Source organism: Lycorma delicatula, chromosome 1 (genome assembly GCF_047948215.1).
Source record: "Lycorma delicatula isolate Av1 chromosome 1, ASM4794821v1, whole genome shotgun sequence".
NCBI lineage: Eukaryota > Metazoa > Arthropoda > Insecta > Hemiptera > Fulgoridae > Lycorma > Lycorma delicatula.
Window position 1 is genome coordinate 372,219,916 of NC_134455.1, and position 25,875 is coordinate 372,245,790.

At 30.2% G+C, this 25,875-nt stretch overlaps 1 protein-coding gene across 2 annotated transcripts in view; it reads right to left on the bottom strand.

Annotated features, from left to right (window-relative positions):
• Positions 1–3,147: 3,147 nt before the first annotated feature.
• The window catches only part of Lon (lon protease homolog, mitochondrial), a 90,476-nt gene continuing 67,748 nt past the window's right edge, over positions 3,148–25,875 (bottom strand). For both annotated transcript variants that reach the window (XM_075353685.1, XM_075353684.1), the window contains exons 10-15: positions 25,286–25,394; positions 19,077–19,244; positions 15,095–15,184; positions 12,068–12,451; positions 9,393–9,557; positions 3,148–3,498 (exon numbers count right to left, since the gene is read on the bottom strand). In XM_075353685.1, the coding sequence (XP_075209800.1) occupies positions 3,334–3,498; positions 9,393–9,557; positions 12,068–12,451; positions 15,095–15,184; positions 19,077–19,244; positions 25,286–25,394 (1,081 nt within the window). In that variant the 3' untranslated portion in view covers positions 3,148–3,333. The remainder of the gene's footprint in view (positions 3,499–9,392; positions 9,558–12,067; positions 12,452–15,094; positions 15,185–19,076; positions 19,245–25,285; positions 25,395–25,875) is intronic.

Genomic DNA, 25,875 nt, shown 5'->3' on the forward strand with positions numbered 1-25,875 from the left:
AACAATCCATGATGTTTGTGGAATCGTACAAATGTCATATGGGTCTGTGCAACGTAGGTCTATTTTACAATTGTCCTTTGTAATACACAAAATGAACACCTGTTATACAGTGAGAAGAGACCAGGTTTGGAATTCATGGAAACAAAAGCCTCAGTTTACTGTTCTTACAATTTGACTTGGGTCCAATCCAGCAGGTACAGACCTGCTGGACTGTAAATACAGTCCATACTGGAGTATATGTTTACTGGATTAGTGGACTATAAATAGCCCAGTAAGACCAGCTACAAATGAGTTATATTAGGACAAGTCTACGACAAATTATGGCATCAGTCCTGCAAGGAGTCCAGTGAGGAGAGGCTGTGAGTTGTGTGGGTTTGGCGGAGTTCTGCGAACCCATCTAGTGAGGCGTTACAACGATGGTCCAGCGAGATGAGTCATAGGTGTGAGTCTGTGAAACAAGGGTGCAAGATGTCAGTCCAACGAGGAGAGTCTTGAATCCAGTTCTATATTAGTAAGATGACACCATGAGTAATTCCAGTAAACAAGAAATACTATTGGTGAGTTACAGTAAAACTATAAGTAAAAAAGTGAAATAAATAATGCAATAAATTTCATTCATAAACTGTTAGAGTAGACAGCAAACATAGTTGCAATTGAACTTATACATGATTGTTTGTTAATATAAGACTAGTGGTTAAAAAGGGTTAAGACTAGCGATTTCTTTTCTTAATGGGTCTGAATTCTACTTTTCTATTTATCTACCTGGAATAAATTTCAAACGATTATTTATTATGAACTCTGTTATGTAATCTGTATTTGTTATTTACTATTGACATTTATCACTATTTGATGTGTAATATTTTGACTGTTATTCTTTGTTGATTACGTTATGTATTATGCTCTGTTTTTGTCATATTTACTGTTTTAATTATGTTATGTATAATGTCATGCATTATATTATGTATTAATTGTCTGATTTATTGACATTGTAATATTATTATTGTTTATTACTACTATTGGTACTAGTATCCGATTATATTATGGTTATAATTACTATATTAATATTTGTGTTCATTAATTGTCACTAACTAAATCATTATTGTATTTATCACCATTGTTATTATTATTAATTTTTCGGGTTGTAATTATGAACATTTTAAACCAATAAACTGTAATTATATAAATACTCTAAATTGTCAACCTCTCGATATCCTGTTCGAACCGCAAAACACGTGACACTATTTTACAACTTCCCACTCAAGGATTTTAAAAAGAAAACAAAATGAGTTAATGGTTTTAATCTTGTCAGGCTTTTACACTGTTCCTTTTCATCTTAATAAACATAGCAGTATGATGGTGCACTGATTAAAAACTATGACAATACTTTTCTGAAGTAACCTAATCATAGTTTCATGATGAAATTAATAATTTGAGTTTGGCTGGTATTTTTCTTTCAAACAAATGTAATTTCTTTGTAATCACAGTTTTGTAGAAGTGAAGAAGTGATATATTAATCTTCATTACCAATGTATGGGAAGGTTATGTTATAGTATGTACAATTATTTCTTTTAGTATTTAATATTAGAAATATTTAGAAGTAGAGTTTTTTTTTTTAACAAGTAAAACTTCATCTATATTTATTTAAATTACCTTAAAATTCACATAACCAAATACTCTAGAACATAATTACATAAAAAAGGTGTAAAATAAAATTTGGGTGAAGCAAAATGTACTGGGAAGGGAGGTTTATTAATGTGTAGGTTTAATTAATGTGCATCAATCTCTTTTGATTGGTGGTACATCATCAAAAATGTAGTGGGTATAAGTCAAGTGAATGCACTTGTTTTTTGGCCAAAAACTTAATAAAAAAACAGGGGCCACTACCATACATTTAGAAAAAATTTACACACGTGCTCAAATCACATTAATGTGTCATAATAATTTCAAATGTATTTTCATACTTCTTAAATTAAATTCCAAATTCATAGTCTGATCTTGAAAAATAAATTCATAGCAAGTCATGTCCTCATGAATAAAAAAAATTGGAAATGTTTTAAAAATTAGGCCCCTGTCTGTAGTTTCATCAATTAAATGAAAATTGCAGACACAGCAGAAGTAAATCTTTTCAAGCTTAATGAATAATGACAAGAACAGTGTCTATATATAAAATATTCAGTTACAATAAGGGAATATACAAGTGAGCATTTCATTTGTTTGAATCATTTTTTTAAGGATAACACCTTTCAATAACTCTTTAACTATATGGACATTATGGAAACACTCATGCTTTAAATGTTAATGAATGAATATTATAATGCATCCTTCTAGTACATCACTTTCATTATTTAAGAATTTTTTTTTTGTATTTTTGCGGGGTTTAACAGTTTGATTGATACTCATTTTTATATCATAAAATTAAATTACAAACTAAATTTTGACATGTTGAACTCAAGCTTTTATGCACCCTAAATTAACTAGGGAGGGATAAGATGGGACTGGCATTAATTCAGGAAAAATCATCCAGAAACTTTTCAAAAGCTCTTAATTATGCTGAGGTCTTTATATATAGATCTATAGACCAAAAAATGTGAAACAGAAGCAAATATATGAGAAGAAAACATATATAGATCTATAGACCCATAAATGTGAAACAGAAGCAAATATATGAGAAGAAAACAGTAGACTAATCAGTATTGAAGTAAAATATGAAACAGTTTAGTAAAACATGTGACAGAAAACTCTAAGTGAAGAAAGTTGGAATGTAAAATAAAAGAAGAAAGAAAAATATATGAATAGACTACACACTTCTCTTTAATGTTTCTCTAAGGAGAATGGAAGAAAAAATGTAAATGAAGACCTTTGCTTTATCACTCAACATAAGTAGAATAATAAACAGAACTATCATACTCATATCAGTACTTATAATAATAATAATAATGGAACACTACCACAAAAGAGCATTAATCATTTCAAAACATTTGACTTAAACAGGAATCAGTAATATATTGGTTTAATCAACATAAACCTTCAGTAGAAAAATTATAAAACCTCTTTTATTTAGTAACCTTAATTTTATTTTCATGAATAAAAACTCAAATCTAACATTAAATAAAATATTATATATAATACAAAATATAAAAAAGTATATGAGATTAGATCATCATTTATTAGAAATAATAGAAAACTAAAGATAACAAAATTGTGTACTCTTAGCTGTATGAACGAGTAGTATTAAAATAATACATTGTACACCTGAACAAAGCTGGTAAAAGAAAATAAATGTAAATCTGTTACAACAATTACTTTAAACTACCATCACTTATAAAGGTGTTGTTAGCTACTGCCAGAAGAAAACTTTTCAAACACAATATCATAAACTTGATCATAATTACTAACAAAATGAACTTCTAAACCTTCAGTTATAAAACTTGGTAAATCATCATAATCCTTTTTATTTTCATCAGGTAGTATTATGCATTTGACTCCAACTCTCTTGGCCTGAAATGTAAAAAAGTGAGATATACCACATTAGAATATAAAAACAATATACATCTGATTACATAAAAAGAGGTATATATGAATTATATTTGAATATATTAATTTAAACAAATTACACACCAAAGATTATACATCAATGAAGTTGTTTGCAAAATTTTGCATTGTTAAATAACCATGCTAATGACAGTTCAGTGTAAAACAATAATTATGATATAATTTAATTTTACAATAACTTTCTTACACTTAGAATTAACTATTTTCATAATGATTGAATTACAGTGAATCAATGTTATTAAATAGGGAAAATTCTTTATAAACACATTTTAAGTGTTAAAAACCACAGATTTATAGGTGCATAAAGTGTCCACAAGTGATGACAGAAGAATCCAGACTGTCTGCAGAACTGTAGTATGCAAAGTAGCAAATATGTATTGAGATAATAATACTCATCTGTGTCTTGGTAAATTAAAACTGAATCATTTTTCAACTATTTGTTTTTAAATGCAAGATGTACTGTTATTAAGTAAGATCTCTTAAAAAATAACCATAATATAAAAAAAGATTGCGAGCATTTCAGATGAACAATTTAAGTTTGAAAATAATAATGAGTTTGTTAATAAATAACCTTCATTATTTGAACTTTTATGATACAAATTGGATACTAAAATAACTACAGATATGCATAAATAAGCAAAATGATTCAGTTTTATCTACAATGACAGAGGAAGTAACAGCATCTTAAAAAATGAAAAAAAAAATGATATGAGGGATGTTTGTACAAAAATAAAGACAACCTTTTTCCTGGAAAAGTTTTCAGAGAAAAAAAATCTTTTATTTTTCAACATAATCTCCGTTTAAGTCTACATACTTAATTGACGCTCAAGTTTTGTGATCTTATCCTTATAGTATAATTTAATCAAAGCCTTCAAAACAGCTGATGTTTCACAATAACTTCATCATTCCACATAAATCTCTTTCCAGCAACAAGGGGATGTGGAAGAATTTTGTGGCATAATTCAAACAATTTTTCTGGCACAATTACAGAAGAGTGAGCTGGTGTATTATCTAGGTGAAAAAGTACCTGTTTGTCATATGTGACTTTTTTTTTATTTCCTCATTTGGAAAACCCAGCAAAAAGGTGTAATGTTGCCGAATTATCATTTTATGCTTCAGAAGATTATGTCAATAAAGATAATGCCACAAGCACCCCAAAAGAGAGTGGCATTTCCTACTAATGGAATGGTTTTTGCCTTTTCTGGAGCAACTTCCTTCATAGCAACTCAATGTCTTAACTGTTCCTTGATTTCAGATTGGTAGTTACATATCTAAGTTTCATCAATTATTAAGAAATGGTGAAAAAATTCTTCTTCATTATTTTGAAACAGCATTAAATCATGTTTAAAAATATTTACTCGTTCATACTTTATGGTCAATTGTGAACAAATGTGGTAACCATCTTGAGGACAGTTTTTGCATCTGTAAATGTTCATGTAAACTATGATCAGTTCATTTGAAATACCCCTTGTCTCGAAAATCTCTTTCCCTTTCAATCGTCTATCCTTCATAAATATCATAATTTTTTTTTCAATATTCACCACGATTGTAACTTATCAGGATGTCCAGAATGCTCTGAGTGTGTCATTTATGCTCATAAGATAACTGTGAAAATAACCAAACCAATGAAAAATATTTTGATCAATGGAGTTGACTCACTATAATATTTATCCATCTAGGCTTTAGTTTTCTGTACACTTCTACCTTTCAAAAAGTAATTTTTGAAAACCAGATGAAATTGTCTTGGCTATTTTTTTTACAAAATCACAATACTTGATAGACTCAAATGACTGATTGCCAACAACATAATATGAATGTATCCAAGTGAAACTACATATATACTCCCAGCGGAGATGTGCAAAACTATGAGGTGTGTGGGAAAAGTAATGAGACTGACGTTTTACTTACCAAAGTTTTTATTTTTTCAAACAACAATATCCTCTTCAAAGTAGTTGTCTTGGGCAGCTATACACCGGCGGAGTCGTTGTTTCCACTCCTGGTAACAGCGATGGAAGGCTTCAACTGGTAGGGCTTTTAACTGGTTGGTCACATTCTTTTGAATGTTCTCCAGAGTTCGAAAATGACATCCTTTTAAGACATGTTTCAATTTCGGGAAAAGGAAAAAGGACTCAAATCAGGTGAATAGGAGGGTTGAGGAACCGTAGGAATGCGTTTTGAGGTCAAAAATTCCCTGATGGAAATGGCTGTGTTACATGGGCATTGTCATGATGAAGCATCCACTTGTCTGCAATTTCTGGTCTCACGCGAATCACTCTTTTCCTGAGCCTTTCAAGGACACCTTTGTAAAGCACTTGGTTGACAGTTTGTCCTGGAGGAACAAATTCTTTATGCACGATACCCCTACTGTCAAAAAAGCAAATCAGCATGGTTTTGATCTTGATTTGCTCATTCTAAATTTTTTTGGTCGAGGAGATGACGGAGTGTGCCACTCCTCTTCACTTTGCCACTTTGTTTCAGGATCGTACTCAAATATCCAGGATTCATCACCGGTGGTCACACGATTGATGAATTCTTGGTCATTGTCAACCCTCTCAAGAAAATCAACGCACACGTTTCTTTGATTGTCCTTCTGTTCCATTGTTAGGTTTTTCGGCACCAATTTCGCACAAACCTTTCATATGTCCAAATCGTCTGTCAAAATTTGATGTAGATGAAAGTGTTTAAATTTAACCGTTCACTCATCATCCTTATTGTTAAAAGACGGTCTGATCTCACAAGAACCCTACGCTCAACGTTTTCATCAGATTTTGAAGTTGAATGTCTCCCTGAGTGAGGTTGATCTTCAACGTGTTCTTGGCCTTCCAAAAATGATTTGTGCCAGTGAAAAACTTGTACTCTTGATAAGCAATGTTCCCCATAGGCCTGTTTCAACTTTTCCAAGGTCACAGTTGCGGATTCCCCAAGTTAACACAAAACTTGATTGCACAACGTTGCTCTAAATTCCGATGCTCCATTTTCATAACACACAACAAAAACACAACTTCACTGATTGCGCTGTCAAAAATAATGTGTTGGCTGAATGGAGTTGAAACTCATACTGAGCATCTGGAAGGGATGAACAAACCGGTCTAGCACAGACCGGTAGACACAGCATTGCCAGATCACTCGCAGTGTTACCAATCTCATTACTTTTCTCACACACCTCGTAAGAATGATCTCAACAATATACAATGACCAGCATGTCAAATTGGATAGCCTTATCAAACATCCTCTTACTTCTTCAATTCTTTGAATTAGAAGTTGATATCACATTAAAAACAACAAAAATTAAAATAGAACTGAAAAAATTTTTTTTTTTTTTGGTAATTTCTATAATGTTTAAGAAATCTAGTTTTAAAGGATTTGTTTGTTTTTCCTATATAAATACCATCATAATTATTACAATTAATTTTATAAATTCCACACAGGTTGTTTATTTCATTATTATTATTCTTTAAATACTTATTATGTGGTTATAATAAAATATAAAAAAAAAACAAATAATGAATTAGGTTTATCTAATATGGCAGACCATCTAATAAACAATAAACATTCTATTTCTGAAATTAACAAAAATGTAGACATTAAATTAAATATCTCAGAAAAATATTATGCATATAATTACAAACAGAATTTTAATTTGATAAACCACCACACAGTGTTTGAGGGAGACAGTCTTATAAAAACTGCAATAGATAGCAGCACTTTTTTTAAATTAATAAGCATTTTCATTATTTTAGTATTTTAAGATTTTTACTATGCAATAACAGAATTATTTCTATCATAACTGAGGATGCGAGATTCCCATAAAAGTGTATTCACAAAAAATTAAGGTAAGATATATTTTTTCTTAATATTCTGTACTACACGGTTTATTTAATAATATATATATATCTTTTCGCATATAGACTATGTCATTTTCATTTACTGAAAGTTTTCTTGAATTTCGTAATAATATACTTTGAACATAATAACAATTTCAAGCTATGTATCATCTTATAAAAATCCAATACTACACAATGATGATCACAAAAAAATTAAATACGAGGTTCGTTCAGAAAATACACAAACTTTATTTTTTTAATCTTTATTATTAATTTTACAGATTATTGGTCTTTATGCCCTACTAAGTACTCCCCTCCCCTATTCAAACATTTTTTCCAGTAGTGTTCAAACTTCATGAAGCAATCGTGGATAGCTTCATTTGAAATGACCTTTAAGGTCCATGACAAATTTCCTTTAATGTCATCAACAGTCTCAAAATGGCCTTTTTTATCACAGATTTTAATTTTGTAAATAAGAAAAAATGCAAGGATCCAGGTCTGGCGAGTGGGAGCTGGGGAAGAACAGTCATCTGATTTTTGACACAAAACTGATGAATTGACAAAGCTGAGTGTGCAGGCGCTGTGACAAAGGCGAGTGTGCTTGTCGTTGTGAAGGAACCACGAGTTGCCTTGCCACAACTCTTGTCTCATTTTGTGGATTTTTCAAGTAACCGTTGTAAAACGCCATGATAGCAAGCATGGTTTATTGTTTCACTTTGAGGCAAGAATTCAAAATGCACAAGTCCATTAAAATTGAAAAAAATAGAGAACATCACATTGACACTGGATCAAGACTGATGGGCATTCTTGGTGTGGAGATCCTTTGCCAATCTAATGTGATGATTGAATTTTTGTCTCAATCTCATAGCCGTAAACCCAGCTTTCATCTTCTATGTTTCATCATCCTTGCCTTGTTCAAGAAGTTGCTGACAAACATCCACTTGATGTCTTTTCTGCAGCTCGGTCATCAAAAAAGGAACATACTTTGCTGCAACTTGAAGGATATTCAATTTTTCAGTCACAATATCATGATATGATCACCAATCGAGATGCTAACCTTTTCTGCAAGTTCTCTGACAGTCAATCTGTGATTTGCATGCACCAGATCATTGATTTTCTGAACGCAGGTGTGATCAGTTGAAGTTGAAGGCTCTCCTTGTCGAGGGTCTTCTTCAATTGACTGATGACCACTTTTAAATCATGAAAACTATTTGTAACATTGAGCACAACCCAGAGCATCATAAAAGAATATATGTAAATTTGTTTGAAAAAACTTCCACTTAAGTTAGCAAAAAAAAACTTATAACAGGACTACCAGAGGAACAACATCCTCTACAAAGTAAAAATGGAATCATTGAAATCAGTCAATTTAGTAGAGTACAGTTTAAACTGAGTTGTAAAATAAAATGAGAACAATAGTTTTAGCTTATGTAAATTATTATTCTCTTAGGTAACATAGCTCTTTGTAAAGCTGTGATTGGATAGCTAAAATTCTTTATTAAAATAACTTAAAAGATTTGTTGCCAACTTAACAGCAACCAATGTAATCATTCAAGCTAAAATATTCTTTCATTTATTACTGGAGAAATTTTTATTGATTTTTAGAAGAACTTCAAAGTTCAAGAAATGACTACCTACACTGAGTTAGTAAAACAAGTAAAAATAAAAAAATTACTAACATTCAAGAATATTAACTTTTGAAAAAAATTTAAAAAAAAGTATCGCAATAAGTTTTGGCAATTTGGAAAGTAGAAGGTGTATTCTTTGCAACAAATCATACTTGTGCTGAACATTAATTACAAGGGTTAAAGCTACAACTAATTACACATAAAAAACGGGCTACACTAAATCATTTTTGAAGTAAAATCATAAATGGAATAATACACTCAAGAAATGTTTATAAAAATAACATCAAAAATTATATATCCCTTTTGACTATTCAATAACTGAAGTAGTTTATATATTACATTTAAATGTTATTATAAATAAAATAATTTTAATGTGAGATAAACTGACCGCAATAGTTTTTTCTTTGATTCCACCAACAGGAAGTATTTTACCATGCAATGATACTTCACCAGTCATTGCAGCATCCTGTCTTATCGGTTTATTTAATGCAAGCGATAGGAATGCCGTGACTATTGTACAACCAGCACTAGGACCATCTTTTGGAGTAGCACCCTGTAAAAAGCCATAACTTTTATTAAAGTTTAAAGGGAAAAATGTTGTAAAATGGATATTAAATATAAGATATAAATTATAATATTAATTTTATTATGTAACATTGTATATTACTGTATGATAAGTTTAGAAAAAAAAATGACATAAGATACATAAAGGTTACACACTGTGATGAATGCAAATTAAAATTAAAAAGTCAAACACAAAGATCCTTACAGCACAGCTGTGAATGTCACTTTGAAGAATTGGTAATGGATAATGTGAAGAGTATTTTACATTACTGGACAATAAAATAGAAAATCAATTAAATAAAAAAGATTTATTAAGTAGTATCAATCACCCTAACTGCTGAGAATCCAGCTTTTAACTGCAGGGACTTGCAATCCCAACACAGGATATATTGTCCTAGAAGTCATATTCTACTGAACTTTGACCTTTAATTTATTGTTTTTCCATAGTTTTAAGTTTGTAAAAAAACAGTAACCTCACTTAAATATCACTATTATCATAACAGAATTAATTTATTTTATAAAACTTGAAATATTTAAAGATCATTTAGACCTTTTAATATATAATAAATAAATCACATCCTTTGAGTATGTGATGGATAAAACTTGAGATCAATACAGAATTAAGTTAATAAATTTCAGAAATTTTTTTTATTTGTTGCTAAATTTACAGCTGTATTAGCTGTATAGTTTAATATTTACAGCTATAAAGTTTAGTCTTATCACACATGATAACAATTGGTAGAAATAAAAATAAACTATCTTACTACGTTCAAAATTTAGGCCATTATACTGGGAAATCTGATATCCCTTAACACAAGAAGTTAAAATACAGGGTAGGCTAAAAGTTTCCCAGTTTTCCCTACATCCAGATATAACTTGTAACATTCTATAACAAATTGTGGAAAGTTTGTTTTTACTGTTGGTAGTAAGCAACTAATATAATTACTACAATTGTTATTCAGTTTATTTTTCGTATTAAGATTGATGACACCTAACTACACAAATCAAGAATAAGAGTTTTATGCTTCAGTGTTTGTAAAAAAGTAATAAAGATAGCGCTACTGTCTATGAAAAACTCAATGTAAGATTTCATAAATCTCAGTTGACCCATCAATATTTATGGACATGAAACTTGAAAATACTGAAGGTGTTGGGCAAGCTCCATATGATTAGGTAGGCGTAAATCTAATTTTTCTTTAGAAAACACACAACTTACTGCAAAGACATTAGTACATAGCCCTCAAAAGTCAACCAGAAAGGTTTCCGTAAGGCTGGAAATACCCAGAAGTTTACAAACAATTCTAAAGGGATTGAAGTTCAGATAAGTATTATTGGCCAAGATTACTTCATCAACTTCATAAAGATGATTTTGACAGAAACAAGAATTTTTTTGAGGAATTTATTATTTAATGTGAAGCAGATGATCATTTCTCAAGTTCAGTGATACGCTCTTCAAATTGAGTGGTTAATAATCCAGTACACATGCGTTTACTGGTCTGATAAAAAACTTCACATACTTATAGGGCAGAAACTTTATTTACCAAAGTTTACACTTGTATGAATTAAAAAACAATTGACATTCTTCAATAGACTTGTAACAGGGAATTCATACCTTAACATGTTATTCCTGAGCTATTTAACAACCCTATGGTTGACAATAAAATGAAGCAACTGTGCACCATGCTCTTTAAGTTCAAAACATTCATAAACATTTGAGTTCTTGCAACAATTAAAGATATTCTGGCACTCTCTTCAAGCAAACATCAAGCAAATGTTTCCTGAATAGACAGGATGCCAGAGAGAAATAGAATGTCATCACAATTGGAATTCCAAAATTAAACATTTTAAATATATCAGTCACTTATTAAAATTCTCATATTATTCCAAAGAAAAAACTATTGATAATTCCAATCATTTTTAAAAATAGTGTATAATTAGGATTATTTATTTATATAGTGTTATTTTATGGGAATCATACATGGAAACAGCATGACTAAAGTATTTCATGGTGTTATCAGTGGATGTAAAGATTTCATGGAAGAAAAAATAAGGAATGAAGATATTCCTGAGAGACAGAAGAGAATTTGTGTCTAGGAAGCAATATAAGTAAATTATATAAACAAATACATACATGTAATGGGTATAACACATATGGCATGAAGGGCCAATGAGCATGATGTTAGGGGTGTATCATGGAAGGAAACAATGTCACAGGTGGATCAAGAAATCTTAATTAAATTGTGTCGGGTTAAATGGTTTGTTTCAGTCATATGTTTGCAAGCTTCCGCTTCTATTCAATATATGATTTATATGAAAAGGAATGTAAAATTATAGTCAGATATCAACTAGACTACAGTTTTATACTTTAAAACAAAATATTAACACTTTAAACAGTTTTGAAAATTTTGATAAATAAGTTATGTTCACATTTAATAAAACTTTTTACTCAACAATAAGTGCTGTAATTGATTCTATATAATTATAATAATAAAATATTACCTCAGGTACATGAAGATGCAAGTGATTATGTTGTAGAAACTGGTTCTCTGGATCAATTCGTAACAACTGAGATCTTGCAACAATTAAAGATATTCTGGCACTCTCTTTCATCACATCCCCGAGATGTCCAGTAAGTTCTAAACTACCTTCTCCATCCTTTTCGGCTCCTTTAACTGGCAATCTGCGCAATGATGTCTCTATAAACAAAGTAGAACCACCCATAGCAGTCCATGCTAATCCCATTACAACACCAGGGGGTGTCTCTGTATATAGTCTATCATGGGTGAATACTGGCTTTCCAACAAATTCATGGAGATTTGATGGGTTCACGCTAACTGAACTGGTTTCATTCTTTACAACTTTAAATGCCACTTTTCTCATAATCTGAAAACATTATATATTAAATCTCAAACACTGTATTTAAAAAAATAACAAAGATATTTTAGCTAAAAAAATCCTATTTTACCCCACTTCCACTTGGAAAATGAATACAGTCAAACATAGTTATAAAAAATTTCAAAGAACCAAGTGAATTTGTTTGCTAAATTCATTATTTGTTTTAGAACCATTATGTGGTATATGGTTAAATGAAAATGCATGGACAAAGACAAAACAGTATATTTATTACCAGAATAATAAAAAATAATTTATAAGCATTTAATAATAAATAATATATAGTAATAAATTTATTTAAACCAATTTTCACCAGAAATAACAAAACATTAATAAATTTAGTTAACTTATGTATTATCTTTAAAATTTTATTGTAATAACATTCTTAAAATTACAATAATGCATTTAAAAAAAATAACTGTTTTAAAATTTCTATGACTGAATCTTGTCTAAATCTATGATTAAAAATTTGCCTATGTTGCAGTTGACTTAATAATAGTCACAATTTAGGAAAAAAATAAATAAATATAATATTTTGCAAATTTTTATATTTATTATTTAAATTAAACTACAAGATGGATTTTATTTTATATTTTAGAGAAAGAACAAAAAAATTGTACAAATTCGGCCCACCAGGCTAGTCTAGTCGGTAAACTCGTCGTCACAAATCACTTAACAGTTAATTTTCAAAGTTGAAAGTTCTGAGGTTCAAATCCTAGTAAACGTTATATGGATTTGAATACTATACATTGGATACCGGTATTCTTTAGTGGTTGGGGTTAAATTAAGTATACATTTCAGGAGTAGTTGTCCTGAGTTTGTACAAGACTACACCTAATTTACATCATGTATATCATCCTCATTTCATTGAGCCATGGGGGTTGCTTATAGTTCACTAGTTGAACAGATTGCAATGTACAAACTAGGAATATTAAATTTCTGTGTAACAAGGAATATGAAAACCAATAAACTGTTTTAAAAAAAAGTCCCAAGTTATTCTTCTGGTGAATATCATTCATCTGAATCTATTTCTTAATTTACTTCGCTACTGGGAATTCTTCTTTAGGAAGGTTAAATACCTAAATTCTAATAATTCAAATCAAAGATTCAAAACACTGTCTTTCCTTATGAACGTTTTCTTGGTGTATATTATCCTCATCTGATTGGAATCACTGCTAATTTGTGTACACTGGAAATGCTTTGTATTATTTCATTATTCTTTAGAATTCTAGAACTCACTACATCAGTATATACAAATTTACAGATGAATTTTTGAAAATGGATAATAAATTCTGAGATTTCTTGATTGAAGCGAATGAAATTTTCTCAGGATCTAGAAATTCTATAAATCCTTTTTTTCTTTAGAAAAACAGGATTTAATTTATATTATTTAAAACGCCACTAAAGAGAAGAAATCTATAGAGTACAATAATTCTGATGTTCTCTGTGTTATGTGATGTGTTTTTAGCATTTGTTCAATTAAATCTAAATCTACCAGTTAGTAGAAATAAGAATTGAAACCTTTTTTAATGATTCCTTGATCTATCAAATGTACATACAGATGTAGAATTCAGTAGCAAGTAGTCCAGTTTTATACTTGTTAAACTGGCTAACAGGATGAGCTGGACAATTATCAATTAATAGTAAAATCTTTCTTTTTTTTTGGAGAAATTCATCTCGTTGCTTAAATTCTTTTCCAAATACTGGATGACATCTATGACTTATTGTTAGCTATATAATTAATGGGGAGATGTTGCACATATTAAAAACATTTTGCTTTTCCAAATTTTCTATTGCTAGCCACTTTTTTTTGTCACTGCCAATCAAGTTAGCAAAAAGCAATTATTTAATACTGTAATTATGTAGTTAGCACACTATAATTATGCAGTGAGTCTGCATATTATAGCGCAGCAAGTATATTTTTAACAAGCTTACCACCAAAATATTTTTCATGAAAGAAAAGCGATTTCAATGTACCATTTAAAACAAAGAAACAAAACAAATCCTTCCAACAGGAATAAAAATTGTTGAGAGAAACAAAACTATTTGCAAATGATATAACTTATTTCTCAACAAAAATGACTGTATCAATGATTTATGACGTTTATGATTTATGCTTCATTATATTAAAATTATTATAAAACATGAAGAATTCCAATACAGTGTGTCACCTAATTATTTATTTGACATCTAGCGGCAGCATTTGATACTATCTTAAATATTACAATAATCCATTTAAAATGGATCATGAACTGCAATTGACCAGGTAGAGCTATGCTGAAAGAAGGAAAGTGTGGTAAATACACACATTACAGTAGTGAGAGAGACTAGTCAAAGAAGCAGAGGACACTGTGTGAATTCATAAGAACTACAGTTGTTAAAGTAAATGGGTAGTGTTACTTTGAAGTATACATTAATTAATTGGAAATAAAATCAGTAATTAAAAAGTAATGAGTGCTTGAGGTAGAAAAAAAACATAATTATTATAGGTGCTAGTATAACTCTCCACTAAATGATACATATGAGTTAGAATTTGTGTTGAATCATGTGAAATAAAATCAATGACAATGTTCTACTAGCCTTTAACTCAATACTAACACTTTGAACACTTAATCAGCAATTAATATTTATTACCTTTTCAATATGTTTCTGAAGATTTCTTACACCACTTTCTCGACAATATGCCTTGATTAAAGTCTTCAAAGAATCATCCTCAATAGATATCTATCAACAAAATATGTAAAATAATAAAATTATTTTAGTTAAAAAATGTTTCATTAAATATGAAATACTACATTGATTTCAATTGTAATTTCAGGATCATGAATCCTGAAGAATATAAGAAATTATTTATCTGATAATTAAAAATCCTTTTTATGATATTATTAACATATTATTATATACACAACATGACACAATGTAATTGAAGATTCTGTACTTGTTAAAACACAACAGATGGAGAACAAGTGCAAGCCAATAATCAATAACCCCATTATTTGCATTTGCTCAACTCTACCATTAAAACAATTTGTCTGCTAGTTAAAACTTCTTATTATACAAGGGTTATTTTTTTTCAAGGTCCAATCGGTCATGAAATAAAAACCCGCGCAAAAATCGGATGAACCTTTGCGCATATGTGTTGCACAGCGTCTCTAGTATGGCCTTCAATCACGCCACGTCACTTCAATTAGTTCTGAACACGCAGGTAGCACGTAAACATGTCTACAACAATAGCATCTCCCGCCAAGTGTGAAGAGCGTGCGGTAATTCGATTTCTTCAGGCTGAGGGGTGTAATGCAGCTGAAATTCATCGACGAATAAGTAATGTGTACGGTGAAACTTCAATGAGTGACAGCAAAGTGCGACAATGGTGTAGGAACTTTAAAGCAGGATGTGCAGATGTTCATGATGCAGGCGGTCAGGGAAGGAAGCGAGTATCAACCGATGATCTCGTTGAGCGAGTGGATGACGCAATTCAAGAAAATCATCGGTTCACAATTTCTGTATTGAGTGATTCGTTTCCTGAAATTTCAAGGTCAGCTCTCTATACCATTGTGAGTGAGAGACTTCAGTACCGCAAACTGTGTGTGAGATGGGTTCCCAAGATGCTGTCCGACCATCACAAAACAATGAGAATGTACGCCTCCCTAACGTTTTTCCAGCGCTACCACAATGAAGAAGATTTTTGAACAAAATTGTCACAGGGGACTTGACATGGGTCCATTTTGAAACTGAAGAAACAAAAGAACAATCCAAACAGTGGATGCATTCTCATTCTCCCAGTAAACCAAAGAAGTTCAAGTGAACCTTCTCCAACAGAAAGTGTATGGCTACTGTGTTCTGGGACCGGAATGGAGTTCTCCTGGTGGAATTCATGGAACGTGGCATGACCATCACTGCAGCCTCATACTGTGTGACTCTTCAATGACTACGAAGGCAATTCAGAATAAGCAGAGAGGAATGTTGTCATCAGGCATTGCCTTTCTCCATGACAATGCTCGGCCACACACTGCAGCTGTAACAAAGGAGCTCCTGCAGCGTTTTCGTTGGGAAATGTTTGATCACCCATCATAAGCTCGGACTTGGCTCCATCCGATTTTCACCTCTTTTCTCACATGAAACGGGAACATGAACTAGGAGGGCTACATTTTGGCACAGACATCGAGCTCCAGACCAGCGTAGAAACATGGCTGAAAACACAGGCGGCTCCGTTCTATGATGAGGGTATTGGAAAGTTGGTACCACACTACGACAAATGTCTAAATCGGAGTGGCGACTATGTAGAGAAATAGCGTAACTATGTAAGTACTTGTTACAAATAACAAATTTTTTATTTTCACTGTGGTTTTAATTTCGTGACCAATTGGACCTTGAAAAAAAAATAACCCTCGTATATTGATATTTATGTCTGGTTAAAATATTTGTATTACTAGGTTTCAAAATTTAAATATACTGTCTTCTTAAATCTTTCAATCACTACTTACCATTCTGATTCCCAAAAATCTATTATTTATTGGCAACAAATATACACTCCATCTATATATCTACAAATGTGTAGCAAGTTGAACAAAAAACAACAAAAAAAATATGAAGTGCAAATTTAGACTAAAACTGATATTTCTCAATTTCATTTGATATTGATAATTTGTTTTTGGGAAAATATTACAACAGAAAATCAGCTTTTTGGAAGTGCTCAAAATTCATTTGAGCAGAATTCTGCCTGAACATATTGACTTGATAAAGATTGATAATAACATTTATAGTATATTTTTAACTATTAAGCATCGTTGGACTATAGTGATTTTAAGTGGACATTTTATTTATTTGGTTAAACCGAATATGGTTTTTAAGCAGAATGTGCTTAAAAACTGTGTACCATATTCTTGAATGTGATAAGTGTAGAATTAGATTATTATCCTATTTGATTCATTTTTTCCGGTCTTTTATTTTACAGAAAACTTTAACCATGGCCTTGAAAAAGCCCAGAAAAAATTTTCTGGAGCAGCACCACCACTGATTTTAGCTACGAGCTGCCACTGCAGATATTCCACCAAAATGTTTTATATTCTACATAAAGACTTTGGCAATAAATTATGCCAAAAAATATGAAACTGTATTAATTAAGGGTGCATAAATTATGGAGAAGTTAATGTTTTTTCAATTGATATATATTAAATAATATGTAAATACGGAATACAGAACAATTCTACAGTCACCTGATTCTAAAATTCAAACAAGGTACTAATGTGGTAATGAAGTGTTTCAAAAGGGACTCTTTTAAAATTAACCAAATGTGTGGTAAGATCTTATTTTAACTAAGGTGCTAACACTCAAGCATTTAGGGTATAACATGCCACAATGGAATTTGTGGTATTTGTCCAATTTAAAAAAAATAGAATAAAATTGAAGTGTTTATTAAACATCAAAATTCACATTCATACAGTAGGATTGTAGGAGTGTAGTTCACTCTAACAGTAGGATTTGTTTCATCACAGCTCTGAAATAAATGCATACTAATAAAGAGGCAGCCTCTCAATTTCAGTCTGATATTGAGAATCAATCTCAACTGTATCAGTTTTCTCTCTAGACAAACTGCCTGCCATGGATATTGAGTTTTTGGATTCAAGTTTTTCTTTATTTAATCTCTTTGTTACTTTCTGTTTTATTGTGCAATTCTTTGAAACAATTTTATATCTTATTTTGAATTTTTGAAATTGATTCCTATATTTTAATAGGACAAGGAGTACGACATTATATAATTCTAATTATTCTACCTATATCTGATTTTGTTTGCTCAAAAGACCTTGTTCAGTGGTGAAGTTGTAGAAGTTTCTTTCTAGATTCCCCTTCTTTATTTGATAGTACCACTCTCCATTTTCTTTCTACAGACCGAGTACTCAAATTATGTTTTTTACATAATTCATTATGTAATTACAATTGTAGTAAAAATTGTACTCAAAATTGTTATTTTACTACAAGAAGTGAGCAAGATAAAACTTCTTTTCAGTCAGAAAATGGATAACTAATACACTAATATTTGCTCATACAAATTGTATTTGATAATTTTGCTTATCAATGAATATAAGAAATTTATCACTAGAAGATGAGTTTTGATTAAAATAAAGGCCCTATCAAGGGTAATATTCTTAAAAAAAAAAAAAATAATAATCTAATCCAGGCAATGTACATGACATGAGCACTTTTACATATCAGGGCAGATTAAGAAAGCTCCAATACAAAGTACATGGCTACTATATAGCAAATCTTGAGTTTAATTTCTGGAAAGGAATTAAACTCAAGATAACAATTTTTCATCAACATTTCTTTTGCTAAAAAATGTTCAGTTTCCCTTCACATCTTATTCTTTTCTTAAAAAAAATGAGTAAAAGGATATCTGAGTAATAAAAATTAACATTTTTTTTTCTTACATCTAATTAAAACATTAAACCATTGAAAAGTGATAATAAAACATAATATTTAACTTAAAAATATTTGTAGTTTGATATCTGGTTAATGAAAAATGAATTACTAATCAAGATAAAAGCATCATAATGCAGTGAAATTAATCATATTTAAATACAACTAAAGTTTATGTTCATAAAGAAATCTTGCTCACTTCATCAGTTTTCAGTCCACAATCCTTCATTGCCTGTGGTATAAGATATTGCTTTGCTATGGCTATTTTTTCTTCTGCAACATATCCTGATACATCTATCATTTCCATACGATCTCTTAGAGGTTCGGGTATTGTGTCAACAACATTTGCAGTGCATATAAATAACACCTAAAATAAAACAGCTTGATTTAATATAGTGTTAAATAAAATCTATAAAATTATTTATCTGCTTTCAAAATTTATAAATACCTTTAACTATATATAGTACTGAAATAAATTTTTAACTAAATTTTAAATTAACAAATAAAATAATAGAACAAAGATCATGGTAAACAAAATGATAAATAATATCCCTTTACAACCTATGAAATTCTACTATAGGTGAAACATCTTGGAAGTAGTACACTGTAAAATAAAAGGCTGAAGAAATCTCAGAAGTTGAAGAAACATCAGCTAATAAAATTGATTCCTGTACATAACACTGAAAATACACAATGATGGATGCAATTCACAACAGATATGACTATTATCTCAGCATTTAGTGATCAGTAGCTATTTATTAACCATAATCAATGTATTTTAGCAAGTTTAAGTTATGCGTGCTAGTGTAGCTGGCTGTTTTATTTTTTAACTGCTCTAAGTTAGCAATAAAAATGTTCACAACACAAACAAAAATATTAATAACAAGATTAGCTCAATAACATTAAAATACCATATAAGATAGTAAGTAGTACAGACTGGAAGAAGGGGAAATATGAACTGTCCCAAATATAAAAAAAAATTTGAATAAGAAGAAAAAAGACAGGTGTAACACAAAATTTTGAAAAAATATAATAAAAATTGATATAAATTTGATCCAGATACTGGCACAATATATATTACATAGTATGTTTGGTCCTGAGTAAGGTAGTTTTAATTACAATAACATTCAATAACCACCCACCAGGTTGGTCTAGTGGTGAACATGTCTTCACAAATTAGCTGGTTTCGAAGTCGAGAGTTCCAAAGTTCAAATCCTAGTAAAGGCAGTTACTTTTATGCCGATTTGAATACTAGATCGTGGATACCGGTGTTCTTTGATGGTTGGGTTTCGATTAACCACAAATCTCAGAAATGGTCAACCTGAGACTGTACAAGACTACACCACTTATACTCATACATATCACTCAATACCTGACGGTGGTTCCCGGAAGCTAAACAGGAAAAAAACCATTCTATAACATCTAAAATGTTCTGAAAATGACAAGTAAGAACTAATTTTAAAATTCCAATACTCAAAGACATCTTTAACCCTTTCAACCCTGAGCCTAAAATTTTGATAAAAATTTTTTACCTAAACATTTTTGAGGAGGTATCTTAAAAATACTAGTGCTTTAACCATCAAAACTGTAGGGTATTGGTAAAAAATTAATTTTTCATCTTCTGTAAGTGCTATTGTTGAGGTGTCAAAATTTTAAAAATTACTCTGAATCATTTTCAGGAATATATGTGGGGTCCGCATTGTTATCATCAAAAAGAATTGAAATTTCTAAGGCCAATGATCCATCATCATTATTAGTAAATGTAGCACCCAGCTGTCGGTCAATTTCACTCAATCTGTCGGCTATATTTTCAGCCATAGTTGTTAAAACTAATAGTAAAACTATACAAAAAAGATTCAAATAAAATCACTATACACATCAAAATAACACAGGAGAACTGGCATTAAAATAATAATAATAGAACACACAAACGAGCTACTAGCAAACTACACAGTAAACAAATCAATAGCTGACATCAGATGTCGGCTCCGTACAGTATATATATTTCTTTTGTTACAGCAGTTTTTAAGAGTAATAAAATATTTGATAATAATTACCAATGTAATATATTAAGAGTAATATGGAATGCAAAGAACACGTACTATTTTTACAAAAATATAAAAATAAACAGTTTTAAAGCAAAAATCCCTTGGCGACGATATACTGTTGCCTAGTATTTTTGATGGAGTTAATAGAGACGATTTATTGGCGCCATGGGTTTTTAGTAGAATACTTTGGCGACAGTATATCAATGCCTAGGGTTTAAAGGGTCAACAAAACTTATTCATATTAAAAGAGAAATAAAAATATAGTTATATAATCAGTTCAACTACTGTCTCCATAATGTGTCAGCTTTTTGGCTAGTTCAACTAAATAATGATTATTGCTTTAAAAAATCATAAGGGATGGTTAAAACAAAGAAGAAAAACTTAATTTCTTTACCAATTAAAATACACATTAACAATTAGACATTTTGTTAATTGGCATTATTTATTTATAATAATCATACCAAAACAAAAGCAAACAGAAAAATATAAAATGCGAAAAAGTACAAATATTAAAATGAAATAATTGACAAGGATGTTGAAAAATTGATAACAAAGGATGAATAAAATGTACAAACAAATTATTAAAACAAAATGACATCTGAAGTATTAAAAATAATTGTTTGTTTTTAAACTTTTTTTCTTTTTCCTGTTTAGCCTCCGGTAATTACCTTTCAGATAATACTCAGAGGATGAATGAGGATGATATGTATGAGTGTAAATGAAGTGTAGTCTTGTACAGTCTCAGTTCGAGCACTCCTGAGATGAGTGGATAATTGAAACCCAATAACCAAAGAACACCGTTATCCACGATCTACTATTCAAATTTGTGTAAAAATAACTTTACTAGGACTTGAACCCTGGAACTCTCGACTTCCAAATCAGCTGATTTGGGAAGACGCATTCACCACTAGATCAACCTGGTGGATTTTCTTTTTAAACTATTTCTAGTAAAACATTACTCCCTGATTCCTGCTAAAAAAATTTTTGGCAAGATGGGTGCCGTGTTTGTCTCAGAGAAGAATAAACGGAATTGTGTGGTCAATTCTGGGGCAGTTTTGGTGCTTTTCCGTCATAATCCTGACACGTTTCTGCATTGATACATAACTTTTGACAAAACCCAGATACACTACTACACTCCAGAGACAAAGGAACAGTCAAAACAGTGAGTTTTTGAAAGCGAATGGGCTCCAAAAAAGGTGAAGACGATGAAATTAACCGGCATGGTGATGGCCACGGTTTTTTGGGATGCATGCAGTGGTATCATCTATACTGATTACTTAGTAAAAGGACCAACACTAAAAAGTATTATGTGTTGTTACTGCACCGGTTGAGCGGAGATCAAGAAAAAACATCATTTGAAAAAAAAAGATCCTCTTCCATCAAGACAATGCACGGGTGCACACCTGAGCAGCTTCGATGGCCAAAATTATGGAATTAAAGTTAGAATTATTACAATATCTACCATATTCACTGGATTCGGCTCCCAGTGATTTTTTATTTATTTCCAAACTTGAAAAAATGGCTCGGCAGGCAACGGTTCATGTCAAACATGGAGGTAATCACCAAAACTGATGCTTATTTTGAGGACCTTCTGAAATCCTATTTTTTGGACAGCTTAAAAAAGTTGGAGAAACGCTTGGAAAAGTGCATAGAGTTAAAAGATTATGTTGAAAAATAAAAAAAAATATACAAAATAATTTGTTTTCTATCTTTTTCTAAGGATTTATTGAACGACCCTAGCAGTATTTTCTAACTTAATTATGAAAAAAATTATATAAGTAAGCTCAATTGGAAACAGACTTGCATTACAAACATAACAAATCATAAAGTAGATAAAAGAATGATATAATGTTAATGAAATCAAATATTGATAATGCAAAAAAAAACTTTTAGATTAACTACTCAAAAAGAAAAAATAAATAAATAAAAGGTCAGTTTAATAGCAATCTTAAAATTGAATACAGTTAAATAAATAAATTAAAAAAATGTAACCATTATATTCAAAATTGAATTTAGAAATTAAATTTGGGAAAATTTTTATTATATAAGTTGGCAATATTATCACCAGATCAACAATAAGATTTTGTGTACTTTATCTAAATAATATTGTAAGTTTGTAGAAATGAATAAAGCATGATACATACGAGTACATATCACAGCCTACAAAAGCCTTATCAATTTGCTAATGAAGAATATGTGAACATAATTTTTGTTTATGGATTTCATAATGGAAAAGTATTGGCTGTACTTCATGAATATCAAGCAAAAATTTCCTAATATGAGATTATTTATGAGAATTTTCCAATTCTGCAGAAGTTGTATAAAACAATCCTGATATGACATAAGAGAGCTGTCCAAGCAATTTTAGATTTAGCAGGGTATTGTATTAACAGTAACAGAAAATGATCTGAATAATTTTAGAAATTGTATGCATGTAACTTTTATTTATTTTTCATGGATCAAGACAGAGTGGTCTGTTCCAGCAACCACTTTTCCTAAGTTGAGCTTTGTCTCTTCTTTCTCTTAGGGCACAATATTACTCCTGTAGTGACAAACAGTGGAGAGGCATTTAAAAAATAAATTTATTCTTTTGTTCTTTACGTTGTTTAATGATAGGACTAGCCATCAATGGGCTAGTCCTTCCTGGACTTCATTTTTTATATGGTCTTTTCTAGAACATTCCTTTAGAGCTCTTCAATTTTTTCTGCTTTTGGAATTTATTCCTTGTACCAATGCTCTGTCTTTTTATATATATATATATATACACACCCTTCATATCAATATCTCTTCGCCAATTTCTCTGTTAAATGATTCTAATAAAAGAGTTTGAGTGCTATAATCTTGAAGTGAAGAAAACTTTTCTCTATCAGCATTATCTTTAGTTGAACATGTATTTTCTTTCAGCTGGCAAACAGATAAACTTCTCCAACCAGAAAAAATTGGTATGTGAAATCTCTATTTTACTCTACAATTCCTATATCCTGGAAATGTTTTGACAGTAGTTGATTAAAAATGATACAATATAGAACAGATTTTAGCTTTCTCACTGATCATGTGCACTTATGGATATCCTTTTTATGTTGAAGGTATTAGTAATTTTTGAATGATTAAATGTTACAAAATTTCTTAACAACGTATAACTACCATTTAAGTTTTTTTACTAAAAGTACAAGTACCAATACAATTTTTTTTTAATCTGTTCTATTCCTTTTCTGGTGATCCCAGAATATTAATTTTTGCTGTCATTGTTGCTTCCAATATCCATTTATCTTTACGTTTTGATATTTTAGGTATACTGTTTTGAAAATTCCTTCCCTATTCAAGAGTTCCTCCAGACCTTGCCAAACATATAACCCCCAGGTAGAGGCCAGGAGAATATGAGCGCTGTGTAGGTTAAGTATGGTGGTAAGACTGCGATCTTACTGCCTCCAAATAACACCTGTAAATATTTACAGGTGTTATTTGTAGGTTTCTATGCTTTCTCTGCTGACCAATTTCTTTCTCTTTCACCAATGAGACCATTAATTGGTTTTCAACTGTAATCTTAGGGAGGGACCTGTAACTGGGAGGTACCATTATTTATCTACCTAGCAATTATTTATCTATTTTCAATAGTTAATTTTACTATAAAAAATTTTTTTACCAAAAAGAGTTCTGTTTGGTTTAAAATTTTACCATTTTTCTGGCATGTTTAAACTATTTTACTATAAATAAAAGTAAAATTTCTCAACGGTGTTTGTTTTCAATTGATTTTACTTACATAAATTTTCCAAGAATTAAATCTGCTACACATTTTGTTAAACATTTTTATTTGTTCATTGGAAATTAAAGAAAATTTACACTAATCTAAAAAAAAAATATATAGTTATGGAATCTTTTAATTTTTCATACGAAAAAATTATAAAACCACTAACTAATTTTGCCCCATAATTTGTTAAAAAAAATTCTGTATAGTGTAATTTTAGCATTGTATCAGATTGAAATTTTTAGATACTCATGAAAATACATTTCTGGGCCCATAACATATGAATGTTTTTCATTATTTTAATCAGAATAATATCCTATGAAGTTTAGCAGAAATTTCCAAAAATTCTCTATATCAAGGACTGGATAGAATGAAAAAAAATATGCAGGACTAGAAAGGCAATGAATTAAATTTATAACAAGTAAGACACGTATACAGAAAATGGAAGAGGAGAAAGACAAAAAAAGAAAGATTTTGAGATTAAAATCTTAGTAAGTAATGAAAAGTATAGGGAACAAAAGAAAACTATTTTAATCAAAGTAATATAATAATAATTATATTAATAATAAAAATGTATGAAAAAATAAAATATACTAATTACAAAATGAGAATTACCTTTGACAAATCTGTTGGTACATCCAAATAATGATCAAGGAAATTGGCATTTTGTTCTGGATCCAACATTTCAAGCAGTGCTGATGATGGGTCACCTTGGAATCCTCCCCTAACATAAAAACAATTCTTTATTTTACATGAAAAAACAATCAATACCAAAAATATTTATATAAGCAGTCAAGCATGTCAGCATGTAAAGAATCCATTCAACCTACTGCCATATACGGCATATCAACGATGGGAAATGGGTTACATATTAAGTAACAAATTTGGTTTTAATGTTTGTCAACTACTTTTAAAAAAATTAATTTCAAAATACAAAATATACACAGGATACACATTCTCAAAAACCAACAAAAGAGAGCAAAACATCAACCTTTAAGAATAATAATATAGTATTTAACCTACTGAATAACAAAAAAATTATAATTTAAATTATATGTTCATTTCAAACATATAATAAAGGTGAACTTCTTAAAACTGTTTATTGTTATCTTTATTGAGAAACAATAACACTATCCCTAGCAGCGAGTAAGGATTCTTTTTAGAATTAAAAGCAAGGTTCAAATAAAGTATCAATTAATTTAATG